The 13,496-nt window shown below is 28.6% G+C and overlaps 6 protein-coding genes across 8 annotated transcripts; 2 read left to right on the top strand and 4 right to left on the bottom strand.

The window, feature by feature from the left end:
* Positions 1–71: 71 nt before the first annotated feature.
* Fancl (E3 ubiquitin-protein ligase Fancl) lies at positions 72–1,669 on the top strand. Its single transcript, XM_066727608.1, has 6 exons — positions 72–452; positions 521–616; positions 670–914; positions 976–1,165; positions 1,235–1,462; positions 1,536–1,669. The coding sequence occupies exons 1-6, from the start codon at positions 153–155 to the stop codon at positions 1,632–1,634; spliced, it is 1,158 nt and encodes a 385-aa protein (XP_066583705.1). The 5' UTR covers positions 72–152; the 3' UTR covers positions 1,635–1,669.
* On the bottom strand, positions 1,521–2,812 carry LOC136773723 (NADH-cytochrome b5 reductase-like). Its single transcript, XM_066727610.1, has 4 exons — positions 2,562–2,812; positions 2,243–2,471; positions 1,960–2,171; positions 1,521–1,850 (listed from the first exon to the last, which is right to left on the bottom strand). Exons 1-4 carry the CDS (start codon positions 2,800–2,802, stop codon positions 1,660–1,662), a joined length of 873 nt encoding a protein of 290 aa, XP_066583707.1. The 5' UTR covers positions 2,803–2,812; the 3' UTR covers positions 1,521–1,659.
* Positions 2,813–3,470: 658 nt separating this feature from the next.
* Positions 3,471–6,145, top strand: LOC136773720 (probable peptidoglycan muropeptide transporter SLC46). Its single transcript, XM_066727607.1, has 6 exons — positions 3,471–3,610; positions 3,688–3,948; positions 4,024–4,373; positions 4,443–4,722; positions 4,790–4,972; positions 5,777–6,145. The coding sequence occupies exons 1-6, from the start codon at positions 3,526–3,528 to the stop codon at positions 6,004–6,006; spliced, it is 1,389 nt and encodes a 462-aa protein (XP_066583704.1). The 5' UTR covers positions 3,471–3,525; the 3' UTR covers positions 6,007–6,145.
* LOC136773725 (sepiapterin reductase-like) lies at positions 6,023–7,107 on the bottom strand. Its single transcript, XM_066727611.1, has 3 exons — positions 6,873–7,107; positions 6,501–6,811; positions 6,023–6,418 (listed from the first exon to the last, which is right to left on the bottom strand). The coding sequence occupies exons 1-3, from the start codon at positions 7,105–7,107 to the stop codon at positions 6,179–6,181; spliced, it is 786 nt and encodes a 261-aa protein (XP_066583708.1). The 3' UTR covers positions 6,023–6,178.
* An 8-nt stretch (positions 7,108–7,115) lies between these two features.
* On the bottom strand, positions 7,116–8,105 carry LOC136773726 (uncharacterized). Of its 2 annotated transcripts, XM_066727613.1 has the most exons (4): positions 7,902–8,105; positions 7,612–7,815; positions 7,313–7,491; positions 7,116–7,254 (listed from the first exon to the last, which is right to left on the bottom strand). In XM_066727613.1, exons 2-4 carry the CDS (start codon positions 7,769–7,771, stop codon positions 7,171–7,173), a joined length of 423 nt encoding a protein of 140 aa, XP_066583710.1. In that variant the 5' UTR covers positions 7,772–7,815; positions 7,902–8,105; the 3' UTR covers positions 7,116–7,170. The 2 variants fall into 2 exon arrangements, with proteins under 2 accessions (XP_066583710.1, XP_066583709.1); XM_066727612.1 differs by having other exon boundaries at positions 7,612–8,104.
* A 1,500-nt stretch (positions 8,106–9,605) lies between these two features.
* Positions 9,606–13,464, bottom strand: LOC136773496 (ras-related protein ced-10-like). Of its 2 annotated transcripts, XM_066727223.1 has the most exons (5): positions 13,122–13,464; positions 12,376–13,018; positions 12,098–12,309; positions 11,807–12,014; positions 9,606–11,698 (listed from the first exon to the last, which is right to left on the bottom strand). In XM_066727223.1, exons 2-5 carry the CDS (start codon positions 12,623–12,625, stop codon positions 11,637–11,639), a joined length of 732 nt encoding a protein of 243 aa, XP_066583320.1. In that variant the 5' UTR covers positions 12,626–13,018; positions 13,122–13,464; the 3' UTR covers positions 9,606–11,636. The 2 variants fall into 2 exon arrangements, with proteins under 2 accessions (XP_066583320.1, XP_066583319.1); XM_066727222.1 differs by having other exon boundaries at positions 9,606–12,014.
* Positions 13,465–13,496: the final 32 nt, after the last annotated feature.

Here is a 13,496-nt window from a genome sequence, read left to right as displayed (position 1 = left end):
CTTATTTATAAGTTTTATCTCTCAAATAAGTATTTTTGAGCTCCTAAAACAATAAGCGCTGATCATAGCCACAGTGAAAAGTAACAGTCGGAGACGGAGAAATTGTTAGGGGTAATAAAAATGAAAATATATGTATTTTAAGAGCAGTAAAAATGTCTACAGCTGATGAATTTGAGTCAATTTTACAATGGTATCCAGAGTTAGTACTGATTTCAAAAAGTACTGCTACTTGGAATGGTTTTTTAAACATTCAACGCAAAGTCAATATTTTCTCTGCAGTAAGGATTAAAATTAAATTAAGTGTGCCTAATTACCCTTCTTTGGATGATACAAAAATTGAAATTAAGTCCACCTCATTTCTGTTTTCTCCACAATTTTATGCCAAAGTTGACGATTTAATTAAGAAAGCTTCCTCTGTTTCTTCGTTTCTGAAGCAGCTGCAATTATTTATAGTAAGAGATTACTATTTTTATCTTAATTCATTTATATAATTGCATTTTAATAAAGATAAATTTTTTAGACTGATTATGTGGATGAGAAGAATGCAGAAGAGATTACGTACAGTACAGCTATAGATATAATAAATGAACTAAGAGATACTTTCAGTATAGAGTCTGTAAGTAAATAGAAAATGTTAAAATTAAGTATTTTATATTTTATTTTTTACAGGATGTTGAGATTTTTTTCAAGGAAAACTTAGATTTTATAAAACTCCACTACCAAGGCATAAATATGTTAATGAAAAAGGATAATATTTGCTTAAACTCCTGGAAAATTATATCATCTGATTTACCTAAATTACAATCCGATTCTTTTGAAAACAATATAGATAGTTTGATAGAAGCAAGACAAAAATTTAAAACTCAAATAGAGCTGTTGAAGCCTCTTTGGAAGCAACTACACCATATTGACAAGTGAGAATTAATTTTTTTTTTTAATTTCAAGAATTTTTAATATTTTTAAAAATTTTTATAGTAATTGTTATATAATGGACCCAGCAGAACCAAAACCATATCATTTGTATAGAAGAATTTATATAACACAATCTTTATCCATTTTAATCACTCTACATTCTATGAACCCAACTGATATTCCACATATTCAATTTTTAGGAAGTGATATTGAAGTGGATGCCATTAGAAGCATTCTATCAGATAATTTATCTGTAAGTAGTGTTTAACTTAATCTTTTTTGTCATAAGTATTTATCTAATAGAAACAAAAATCTTTAACAGAAATGGGATGCAGAAATTAACATATTGAATAATTTACAAAATGTTCTGGAAGTAGTAAAATTTCCAACAAAGCCTGATGAAATTTCTAATAATGTTGGAGACTGTATAGTAGATGATGATGAATGTTGTATTTGTTTTTCTATGGAATTAGAAGATGAAAAGTTTCCTACAAAAGCTTGTAATAATAGGAAATGTAGAAGAATATTTCATTTTAATTGCTTATTACAGGTGAATGAAGAAAACTGTTATTGTTATTTACTTATTTTTATAAGTAAATCATAAATATATTTTTAATTTTCAGTGGTTGCAAGCAGTAGCAGGTAATCAGGTAGTTTTTGATACTATTCATGGAAAATGCCCAAACTGCGAAGAAACTATCTCTTGTCCAGTCAATAAATAGATAAAGAAATGGGTTGTTGGTGGAACTATTCAAATATATGTATATTTGTATGATTCATTTCTGTGACACATTCTTTGATAAAGTAATTAAATTCAGTTGTTCCACATATTAAAACTAAGGTCACTTCAGGATTGCTATATCGTAGTAGATTATAAACTGATTCCTTATCAATATGATTTTCCACAATATCAATGCCATGAATGCTTGCATTTTCTCCTAGAACAAGAAACATAATTATTATAACCATCTAAATATTCTCTTAATTTTCTATAATTATTTTTACTTAAAAGTTCTATTGAAATAATTTTGTTTTTAAATTACATACTACTCTTTTGTGATATGTGTAAAGTGCACTTAAAATTCCAGTAATCTGATAGAGTCCTTAATTCCTTTGTAAGAGGAATATGAGAGACTGTTTGAAATCCAGCGATAAGATGTATTTTTGTTTCTTCGACCTCAGATTCTACAATATTTTTTATAATAGGGTATACAGCAGTTATTCCAGACCCAATACAATATATAAAAATTTGCCTATAACTAGATAAAATTGCCTTTACTTTAGAGTTTTGATCAAAGAAAAGCATTAGTTTTTAAATGAATAAATATACCTATTCAATTTATATAGAAAATCTCCATATGGTCCTCTAATATTAAATATATCTCCCACCATTGCTAGTTTTAAAATTTCACTAAATTTGCCATTTTTATATAATTTTACTAAAAACAATAAATAATCATTCCCCCAAGATATAGGAGTAAAAGGCCGAGAAACACCATTTGTTTGCATCATAATATGTTGGCCAGGATTTAAAAATATTTGTTTATTTTCAGTTTTATCTGCAATATTATTTATCTGATTACTAATATTTTGAAAAATTATTAAAAAAATAATATGTTATAAATATTTGTTTTAATAAAATTGTTTACCATTGAATTGTAACAATAGTAATATACAATCAGCTGAATTTTGGGATTTTTTAGTAATAATAAACTTTGTATATGCAATTTGGTTCAAAATGTTCTCACTTCTTGGTGAGTTATTTTTTCTCTTCTTTTTCTCCCACTCCTCTAATAATTTTTTATGCACATCTAATATGCATGGATTGCAGCCACTGCCACAGCAATCTTCTGACAAAGGAGTTGGTGGTCTGCTGTCATTCTTATCCATTTAGTTCATCCAAATACATGTCAAGGCAAGGTAAACTAACGGAGTAACAAAGAGATCCACATTATCCAAGCTCTTTGCTACTGTCGCTATATACTGACGACTCACGAACCACACGCCACACGGTCATAATTACTCATAATCAGCTGATCACTGTCAGTGATCAGTTCATAATATTAGTGATTCAAATGTGACTATATCACTTATACTTTATTTAATGTTTTTCTAGTATGTTTGAAGGGATAATATTAAAACATACATTTTTTTTGTTAGTGAAGTTACATTTATATATTAATAAATAAGTTTTATAGCTAATCAATTATTAAAATAATTTTATATAGAAAATGTGATCAAAAAAGGAGATTCTTTGTTAACAATTAATTACTAAAAACGTTGTATCTAGCTCTATCTACAGAACAAATTAAAAATGGAGAAATGTGTCATAACCAGTTAATTATAAGAATTTTGTATGTCAGCATATTATGTAAGTAATAATTATTGAAAAATGTAAAATTATTACAGTTCAACTATGCATGAACATAAAACTAAAGCAAACTGGAAAAACAATATAATAAGCTGAATTGTTGAGACGCCATGAACATTTAATAAGTCAAATTTGATATCAATCATTCATCACAATATAACTTAAGTAATTATTGGAAACAACTTTTACTTACTTGGTGTTTTTTAAAGTATTCAGTGTCAATTTTTTGTGTAATTTAAAATATGGAGACCGTAATTGTAGGATGGAAAAAGTATTTTTTGGTACAGCCCCCGGTATTATTGTTATTTTTTGCTCAGTCTATGTCCTGTAAGAATTACTTTTAATCGTAATGTATGTTATAAGCTTTTGTATTTACTTTGAAAAATAATTTCAGTTTTTTACAGCTGCAATATTGACAGACCTTATAGAAAATCGTGTTTGTACAGTAACTTTAAACATCAATGAAACAGAATGCAATTTGTTACACATAAACAGCAGTAGTAGTGAAGCTAAGCGACTAGATAATTTAATACAGCCAAGGACTAGTGTAATTATAATATTTAAATCTTTAGTAGATAGTTTTCTACCAGCAGTGCTTTCTTTGTTCATTGGGCCTTGGAGTGACAAATATGGTAGAAAACCTCTTTTAATATCAGGGTACTCAGGTAAAGAGATTAAACCAAATATATTATAAATTTTTTAAAATAAAAATAATGTATTGCTTCAAACATTAATTTCAGGAATAACAATATCATTTTTATTTTTGTCATTATTGTGTTATTGGAAATTCAATCCTTGGTTTTTATTACTCACATTTGTACCTGCTGCACTTTCTGGGGGAATCTGCATCCTTATTTTGGCTACGATATGTTATATTTCTGATATAACAAATGAAACAGACAGAGCATGGCAATTGGCTTACTTACAAGCATTAATAAATTTTGGAATTTTAACTGGTACTTTAATTGGACCTATTGTTTTCAATGTCTTCGGATATGGAGTTGTATTTTCAATAGGCACAGTTTGCTGTTTCCTTTCATTGCTTTACACTATACTTTTAGTACCAGAAAGTATTCAAGATAAACCTGTGGTACATTTAAAAAAATATTGATCAAGAATCTAATATTATTTCATCAATAATTATTTAATACTTTTATAGATAACTGTAAGGAGTCTATTTAACATACACCTTGTCTGGGACCTTATTGCTACATGCGTGAAAAAACGTGATGGCTTCAATCGTTTTATAGTTTGGTGTTGTATTTTAACTTTAGCCTTATACTGTATAATTATGGAAGGTGAAATGACAATTGCATTTTTATTTGCAAGTGCGAGACTTGGCTGGAATGTTCAACAATATTCTGTTTATTCAGCTACAAATATAATATTTAGTATTATTGGTTCATTAGTTGGGGTAAAAGTACTGGCTCAGTATAAAGGTAATAATCGAATATTTTAACATATTTTATTTAAGAAAGATACTACTAATTTGTGTAATTTTTCTAGGTGTTAAAGATGTAAACTTAGCAATATTGGCCATTATGTCTGGTTTTGCAGGCTCCCTTATGAGAGCTTTTACTAGGCAAAGCTGGCACATTTATTTAGCTACCATTACAGGAATGTTTGGAGGTATTTCTTCTCCAATTATTAGGACTATGATATCTAAATCTGTTCCAAGAAAGGATACAGGTAAATACTTATCTGATTAAATTAAGGACTTAATTAAAACATTTTTAAGTGGAGTAATAATTAGAGAAACTGTTTTATTTTGTTACGCAAGCAGATTTTGTTCTAATCTATAAAATTATTGTATTGTGTACAAAATGGTATGTAATAATTAAGGTACTAGTTAGGATTAGCAGGTCAAAAAATCAACAGTTTAATAATTGTTATCTCAATGTTTTATGATATAATTATAAACGTTTTATTATATTCAATTTTTCCTCTGATATAAAATTTTTTAAAATATTTATTTTCATTATATATTTCTCTTCAGTGTCATTTTTATAAATGCGGAAGTAATTACATTTTTCTCAATAACGGACAGCTAATCTTACCTTTGCTAGGCCTGTAACAGAAAAACCAAACGGTATCAAGAAGTAAGTCTACAATGCCTAAACAATTCACCATGGGTAACTAGAAAGCCTAAAATCGAAAAAATAATATAAAATAAACTTGAGAAAAATTCGAAAAATACCACCCTTTTTTAGCTTATTTTAGAATAAATTTTTCGAATTTTCCTTTAATCCAATTGTGGTGAATTTCCCTGAAATTGTATATCTATTTTATGCCGTTTGATATTTCGAATCAGACTTATCAAAACTGAAATTAGTTGTTTATCATCTAGGAAAAGGGACAAATTGAATAAAGAAATATTTGTAATTAAATAGTAAAGCATCTGATGAAAAAATGATTAAAATTTTGTTTTCTTGACCTGCTAATCCTAATTAGAACCTCTTCAGGGTTTATATAAAATAATAAAATATTTTTTAGGCAAAGTGTTTTCACTAACAACTTCAGTGGAAGTCATAATGCCATTTGGATCTGCATCTTTATATAGTTTAGTTTATTCAAACAATATGCCTCCTATTTTTCCAAGCCCAGCATGGTTAGTATCATCTGGAATGTATGTATTTATGTTAATGTTAATAATACTTATTCACTGTCACAATCAAAGACGGGCAGCTCCGTCATATGCGCAGGTTTCTCAGGAAGGAGAATAATTTTCTTTATTTTAATATTAATTTTAAGAAATCCTTTGAATTAAGCAAAAATCATCTGTGATAAAAACATTATAAATTAACATCTTTTTAAAGTATATACTTTGTATTGTACTTTTATAATAATAAATTTCACATTGAAGACAGTAGTTTTATAAACAAGTTTTTCCAAGATTCATTCATCATAATAATCAACATGATCCCCAGATTTATATTTGTGTGTTTGCAAAATTTCTAGAAGCCGATTAACTGTTTCTTTTGTACTTAAAACAGTTCCTTTGGTCAATAAAGTGTTAAAACTTTCTTTGACTTCAGTATCCTTAGCATCCCTAACAACACTTTGCAACATATCTGTATCTACAGGCCCTGGTGCATAATTTAATACATCCACATCAGGATTTTCAAGAGCAAAAACCTAAAAGTAGATAGGAAAATGAGTAAGAGCTATTTATATTATTTGTTATTAATTATATTTGAAAATTTTTATATTTCCTTACCTTAAAGTACATTTCTCTTGCTGCCTTTCCAGAGCAATAAAAGCCCATTGATTTCATTGGAGATATTGCACATAATGATGTAATATTGATTACTACTTTCCTTATGGACTTGTCATTGAATAAATTTAAAGCAACTCCATTCAGTGTAGCTACAGAGAAAACATTCAGGTCATAATAACTCCTCCAATCTTCAAAACTTGTCATTTGTTCTGTTCTAATTGAAAGATCTCCCATAGCACCCACATTGTGGACTAACACTAGCCTATCAAATTTCTTCTCTTTACATTTTTCCAATGCCTTTGTTATAACAGCTAAAAATTAATTTTTAACATTAATTCATTTAATTTAGAAAAATCTGTTATAAAGTTATACCTTTTAATTGTATAGTTGTAGCAACGCCAAGATCAATTGCCTCAAAATCTGCATCAACAAATTTTTTAACAGTCAAAAGCACTGATTCTAAAAGCTCAGCATCTCTAGCTAGCAACAAAGTGAAAGAGCCCCTTTCCAGTAAAGATGAAAAAGTTTCTGAGATTTGCTGGCCAATTCCTCTACTGGCACCAGTTATAATCAAAAAAGTTTTGCCAGATAATGGTTCGATACTCATTTTGTAAAACAGTATAAATATTTAATGATAATTAAATTTTTAATCTTCCAATTTCAGTTCTGCCTATTCAACTTTGTGACAATCAGTAGTAGCAATTTGGAGCACGTCAGCTTTTAATAAGTGAATCAATTCAGTAGCAGTCAATGCCTGGTTAAAAAAAACTGTTTAGAATAAAATTTACATTAAAATTTTGTTTTTTATTTACCTGCATGTGAGGTACAATATGCCTTATCACAGGATTTGAAGCTAGCTCTGCTTCTTCCTCAGACTGAAATTTCTGTCCAGCTGTTATTAAACGGGCTAGACAATCTTCTTTAATTGTTGAAAGGGAATTTACTAGATCTTTCTTGGTTGTTCCTCCCTGAAGGGAATTTAGTTTTGAATCTGAAAAAATATATATTTAAAGTTTATCAAATATAATATAAAATTTTATCTTTTAAGCACAGTTTTATAATAATAGATATTCATTAATAAAGATTCATGAATATTTATCAGATTACCTACATAGTTTATCGAGATACTGATCGGAGTCTAATAATTTAACAAAATTGTCTTTATTGTCTTCTTGGCTTACAAAGGAGTCCTCAAAGCAATTGTCACAACTTGTATTGGTAAGTGAATATGAAATTACGCCGCACCACGGATCGTTTACATCAGTCTTCATATTTGAGATTTTTTATCTTATCAAATTTCACGCTTTCACAGTATCTTTCATGAAACCAGTTTTGTTACGTCATAAGCTTGCTCTTATTAAAAAATTGCGATAAAAACCATTTCAGAAATATAAAACTCACTTCACAGTTCACAAGCAGTCTACTGTGTTTAGTTTCTACATTTCTACTCACGAATTCTTACGTATTTTTTTTTACACCTCTTTATTGGATACTGCAACTTTGACTGATTGTTCAAATTAATAATATATCTATTTGTTATTTTATTTCCTTATTATACAAGATTTTTTCCTAACAGCGGTGAGCGGAGCATAGGAGATTCGTGTTAGTTGACTATACATAAGCTGCGTTCATTTATTAACTGCGAGCACTAAAACTCTACATTGTACTATGTAGTACAGTTTCGGCCATTAATCTTGCGTCAGGCGAGGGGAAGTAGAAATTAGAGGGGTGAAGGGATATCTAGGGAGTTTGTCCGTAGCTGTCAAATGGCGCGATTAACCCTTAATTTTGGATTGTAAACAAAAGTAATGTTTTCGGAAAACGATTGCGGAAAAGAAGGAAGAATTTTAATACATAACAGAGAAGAAGAAATATATCAGATGAGTATAAATTAATAAAAAAAATGAAAATTATTGTGAATTTTTAAGAAAATATACTTTGTGGTTTTTTTATTTTTGTTACAGGTGAAATCCTGTTATGATGGCTTTCTATTAAGGAAAAAAGTTCTTATAAACAAATAAGTGCAAAAGCATTAAGATATGAAGCATTTCTTTGTGGCCCAGTCATTTCGATAATTGTGACTTAATGTTATAATAGTGAATGTGTAAGCGATTAGTGTATATACAACAAACTCTTATTGTAAATTTAATAATCTTGTATGACAGTTTTAATTGCTATTATTTTAAATTAAAGCTAGTTTAATTAACATATTATTTTTATTTCATCCCTTTCTCAAAATTCTAAACACACATGGTAATTACCTATTCTTGTAGTAGTCATATATTCGTTAAAATACTTACAAAATTACAACTGTTTTATATTTGTAAAGCATAGCTTTTTGTTGCAATGATTTTTATTATTCAATGTGAGAAAAATTGCATTGGGTTTAGGTAAATGATTTTGCTTTGTTAAATTAATCTTTCTTCTGACTTGCTGCTCCCGATACTTATCTGATGCTTTTTCCTCTTTATAGGCTGAAAATTGCATCCGATCTCTTCCCTTTTATACTTGATAAATAATATTATATATATGCACCATATTTGCATTATTTTCCATTCCATTTTTCGACATCCCTACATTTCCAACATAAATAATATGCTTTATGGATAATACTTTTACTACGTCCAAAACGTCATCTTCATATTTGTCGATGTCGCGTTTCGTCTGCTGTTGTCTTTAAATTTTTGCTATAAGATAGTATAGAGGAGTTGAGAATTGAGAATTTTGAGATGGACATGATTGACATGAATCAATTTTGCGAGAAGCATTTTTGCTACAAGATAGTATAGGGAAGCAGAAACTATACCTGTACATGATTCAGTTTTGAACAGTGTATGTCACGTAAAATATAGGTTCTCAATACTGGCAGTAGATAAACGAACGTAACCTGGACCCCAACGCCCCTAACTCTTAAATAAACTCCCAATGAAACTAATTTATTGAAAAAATGCGCGCAATTTGAACTAAAATTATATTTTATAAATCAACTTACATTAAAAATTTACTTACAGATAAAACAATGATAAATAACTTGGTAAAGGTTTCTCATTATTATTCAATTAAATAAAGAAAATTCTATTTTGTATAAAAATATCTTATGTTTTATTGTGGAAGATATAAGCAGATAATAATACTATTAAATCTTACATTATAGAACATTACAACAGTTCTTCAGTCTAAAATGTTTCACTGAGAAATAGCGTCTTTACACTGACTGTGATGTACCACCCGTAACATTTATCATAAAACGATATGTAGTAGACGTATATATATACATATATATAAATAATGCATTGCAATAATAAAACTATCAATCAATATGATAATAACATATAAAAATGTACAAAATTCATGTGTACAAAATTGATAATTATTACTTATGACGCAATACCAGAAATATAGGTAATCATCATTTAAAAGATTTACTCATAATTAAAACAAAAATTTAACAACCTGTTTACTAGTAAAAGTGGTTATTATAACACGTAGTTCTCAATGATTAGGAAACTACAATTTTTTCATAATTTCAATTAATTTAATAATGAATTAAATATAGCACTGTAAAATATTGGATATTATAATCTAAAATATTTTTAACAGTTAGTAAAATTATTCAGCGAGTACAAGATATGATATTAGCATTTTATCTGAATATGGATTACATATTTAATATAGGTATACATATACATATATATATGTCTAATATATATTCTTGCAATGCTCTTATATTGTTTTGTCAATTGCTTACATTTTATTTTCCACATAATGCTATATTTAGCAGGAACATTAATTTTCAGTATCAGGGGAACAATTAATGTATTTCTAGTATTGTATTTTTTTAACGGCAGCAATAGAGCTATATTGTTATGACATATACCTATATATTAATTCTATTTCAATTTCACAATATTTTCATTTTTTTAATATGCAAAAGAAACCCTTCCTTCCCTTTTCCATTAGCAATGATTTAATTAAAAACGAGTTATTTTCGTAAAATAATCAATCGTAATCACAGATAATTCCTATTGATAAAGTTAATAGAAAACTAATTGAGCTATAAATAAAAAAAATATCAGTTTGACGAGAAATTCCATTATTGCTTTAGCTATTAACGCTTTTGATTTATTTTTTGTATTGTAAAATTTGCTAAACAAAGAATTTTTCAGAAAAAAATGTTCCTTATTGCTCCACTTCACTGTAAATCAAAGAATCTTTCTTTAAAAGCAATTCAAGAAGCACAATGAATGTTAATCGAATTTCCTTTAAAAAATCTGTAGTTTAAAATGTAAATGTAACAAGCCATCTCTTTAATTATAAAATCATATCTTATAATAATCGACACGCTATATGCCATTTAGTATTTACTAAAAATTAATCAAAATGATATGAGTATTAATTCTTTTTACAATTACCACTTTGATTGTAATTGTACCTTAAATAAATTTCTTTTACTATAGTTACTAGTAAATAGAAAGACTTATCCATAAAAAAATTCAAGCAAGATTTACGCGAATTGTACAATATAAATTTTAAATAGGAAATTGTACTACATAAAATCGTCCAAAAGTCTTTACTTAATTATAACGTGTGAGAAATGTTCATACATTATAATAAACTGTAAGCTCTAAATAGTTAGAGAATAAAATAAAAATCCTATGCTATAATTTTCATAAGAATTTACAGTCATCTACCAAATATGAAATTTTACTTGACACTAGAAGAAAATTTTTAATGTTTAGAAAACATGGCCTTACAGTTAATAAGAACAATGTAAGAGTCACATGGATTAAAATTATACAAATCACAACCAGCGAGTCAGCGATTACGTACTAGTAACAAAAATATAATGAATATCCGATAAATTATACCGCGCATGGCTTTAATAGTATTACGTTCATAATTACAACCTGACTATCAGAATTTCAGTTTTCATAAGAAAAAAAATATATATAAATATTGTGATGCTTTTCTTTTGACAGAAATGTATAAACATCAAAGAGCATGATACACTGAACTTAAAATTACCAAACAGTAGGTGGAATAGTTTTGAGAAAGAAGTAATATAGTAAAATCATATAACAATAGTACACTTTCCTAATACTTGTGCTGATTTACTGCTATACATCTTGATATTTTCTACCTACCTGAAATTCTGACTGCAAGGCAGCTGTAACGATCACAGAGGGATTTTAGAGAGCCTAATGAGTTAATTTATGTATTACTCGAAGGTGATCTCTCCCAACAACACAACCATCTGCGCCAAAGAGGCAGAGGTTTTTTACGTCTGCATAATAAATTAGCACTACCTCGTCTAGTACTCAGGGCACTAACTATAGCTTGATCAAAAGCTTCCTTAAGATCATGCTGAGTCAATGCTGAAGTTTCCACATAACTTACAGCACCTAATCTGTGAGCTAATTGATGACCCTGTGTTGTTGTAATTGGAGACTGGCCATAAGCAGCTAGCTGTAGCATCAATCGAACATCTGATCTTAAATCACTTTTAGTTCCCACCTAAAATAATTTTAAAAAATTTACTTAAAATTATATTTAGTCAAATCTGAAATTTCTTTTAAATAAATTTAAATAGGTCTTACTAATATAATAGGGGCATTTGGACAATATTTTTGTACTTCATTAATCCATCTAGTAGCTACACTATGGTAAGACGAGGGGCAAACAACGCTGAAGCAGACTAAGAATACATCAGTTTCTGGATAACACAATGACCTCAATGGATCAAAATCATCTTGACCTGCAGTGTCACAGAGCTGAACATTTATTGGCTGACCATCAACATTTACAACAACTAAAAAGAGTTATATGTTGAATAAAACTAAAACAAAAATGTCTGATTTATTATTAAAATAGAGACCATTATAATTATCAAAAGCAGTGGGTACGTATTCTCCAGGAAATCCATTGGTAGAATAAGAAACAACTAAACTAGTTTTACCAACAGCTCCATCTCCAACCAGAACTACTTTAATTCTGCGATCCAGTGTACCATCATTTGAATTTCCATTAACACTTTGATTCTGTCCTGCCCTCTTTACCTGCATCTGCATCATCTGACCACGTTTCAACAACGGTTTGGTCCAATTTGTATGAGAAGATGGCGGCATTATTAATCTTATATTTCAAGCCACTTTCCTTCTCACTATAATCACAATATATACTTCAAGCTCATGAATCTTTTCTTCAAAATATAAAAACTCTCAATTCAAACTCCCTAAATTGTTTAATTTATCCAAAATAATAAATAAATTAATTTACACTTAACGTGCACCAAATTCTTTCTCAATAATAAAAACACAAGTTGACTCTTCACTTTGAAAATTCTATTGTTTTGTTTTGCAATATACTTTATGTAAAGAATATTACATTTCAGTCTCATTGATGATTACTTCTCACAAGCAAAATTCCATAGATAGAATTCCCTCATTCATCATTGATAGTGATTTCTAATCTTTTCTTTGATTTGAAAATTTGCTGGGAATCTAATCGAGATTTTTTTTCTGGAGATAAAAGAATAAAAATTAATGACGATAGTCAGCAAGTAAATCAAGAGCAGAGTATTTCAAGGTGAAATAAAAGTTTGATAATATCTGAAATTCTCACGTTTTTACTTATATTCCTTTCTCCTTATCCAAACCAAAATCCTACTGTATATAATGACCAGGAAAAAGATAAAACAAAATATTTCGCTATACTCAAGTCAAAGCGAATTAATACAAATCAGAGTCAGAGTGGTCCAAGGTGAAATCAAGGCTAGATCATTCCTAAATATTTTTCGGAAATTGTCGCACTTTTACTCGAAGAAGAACATTGTTTAGATTTGCTAGCGGTTTTTTCGAATCCCAATAGTTGTTCTATCGAAACGTAAAATCTAAATTAAACCTCGTATAAGTTACAGAAGGATGAGCGGAAAACAATGGATCCGACGAGTCCGAGAAAACGTAAGCTACCAAAAAAAAGAGAAGAACTAATCCACCT

This window comes from Prorops nasuta, unplaced genomic scaffold (assembly GCF_024137725.1).
Source record: "Prorops nasuta isolate Cenicafe-Biocafe unplaced genomic scaffold, Cenicafe_Pnas_1.2 PNAS00005, whole genome shotgun sequence".
In the NCBI taxonomy this organism is placed as follows: Eukaryota; Metazoa; Arthropoda; class Insecta; order Hymenoptera; family Bethylidae; genus Prorops; species Prorops nasuta.
The sequence above is the reverse complement of the archived record's forward strand: the minus strand, read 5'-3'. Positions and strand labels throughout refer to the sequence as shown.

Excerpts from the sequence above, each read along its gene's own strand:
- Fancl (XM_066727608.1), top strand. The coding sequence starts at position 153 with ATGTCTACAGCTGATGAATTTGAGTCAATTTTACAATGGTATCCAGAG. Across the intron at positions 453-520 it reads AGCAGCTGCAATTATTTATA|ACTGATTATGTGGATGAGAA; the intron begins GTAAGAGATTAC and ends TAAATTTTTTAG. Across the intron at positions 617-669 it reads ATACTTTCAGTATAGAGTCT|GATGTTGAGATTTTTTTCAA; the intron begins GTAAGTAAATAG and ends TATTTTTTACAG.
- LOC136773723 (XM_066727610.1), bottom strand. The coding sequence starts at position 2,802 with ATGGATAAGAATGACAGCAGACCACCAACTCCTTTGTCAGAAGATTGC. Across the intron at positions 2,472-2,561 it reads ACTATTGTTACAATTCAATG|ATAAAACTGAAAATAAACAA; the intron begins GTAAACAATTTT and ends ATAATATTGCAG. Across the intron at positions 2,172-2,242 it reads TTTCTATATAAATTGAATAG|TTATAGGCAAATTTTTATAT; the intron begins GTATATTTATTC and ends AATTTTATCTAG.
- LOC136773720 (XM_066727607.1), top strand. The coding sequence starts at position 3,526 with ATGGAGACCGTAATTGTAGGATGGAAAAAGTATTTTTTGGTACAGCCC. Across the intron at positions 4,723-4,789 it reads AGTACTGGCTCAGTATAAAG|GTGTTAAAGATGTAAACTTA; the intron begins GTAATAATCGAA and ends TAATTTTTCTAG. Across the intron at positions 4,973-5,776 it reads TGTTCCAAGAAAGGATACAG|GCAAAGTGTTTTCACTAACA; the intron begins GTAAATACTTAT and ends AATATTTTTTAG.
- LOC136773725 (XM_066727611.1), bottom strand. The coding sequence starts at position 7,107 with ATGAGTATCGAACCATTATCTGGCAAAACTTTTTTGATTATAACTGGT. Across the intron at positions 6,812-6,872 it reads TACAACTATACAATTAAAAG|CTGTTATAACAAAGGCATTG; the intron begins GTATAACTTTAT and ends ATTAATTTTTAG. Across the intron at positions 6,419-6,500 it reads CAAGAGAAATGTACTTTAAG|GTTTTTGCTCTTGAAAATCC; the intron begins GTAAGGAAATAT and ends ATCTACTTTTAG.
- LOC136773726 (XM_066727613.1), bottom strand. The coding sequence starts at position 7,771 with ATGAAGACTGATGTAAACGATCCGTGGTGCGGCGTAATTTCATATTCA. Across the intron at positions 7,492-7,611 it reads TCAGTATCTCGATAAACTAT|ATTCAAAACTAAATTCCCTT; the intron begins GTAGGTAATCTG and ends ATATTTTTTCAG. Across the intron at positions 7,255-7,312 it reads ATATTGTACCTCACATGCAG|GCATTGACTGCTACTGAATT; the intron begins GTAAATAAAAAA and ends TTTTTTAACCAG.
- LOC136773496 (XM_066727222.1), bottom strand. The coding sequence starts at position 12,625 with ATGCCGCCATCTTCTCATACAAATTGGACCAAACCGTTGTTGAAACGT. Across the intron at positions 12,310-12,375 it reads TGCTTTTGATAATTATAATG|TTGTTGTAAATGTTGATGGT; the intron begins GTCTCTATTTTA and ends AACTCTTTTTAG. Across the intron at positions 12,015-12,097 it reads CAAATGCCCCTATTATATTA|GTGGGAACTAAAAGTGATTT; the intron begins GTAAGACCTATT and ends AAATTATTTTAG.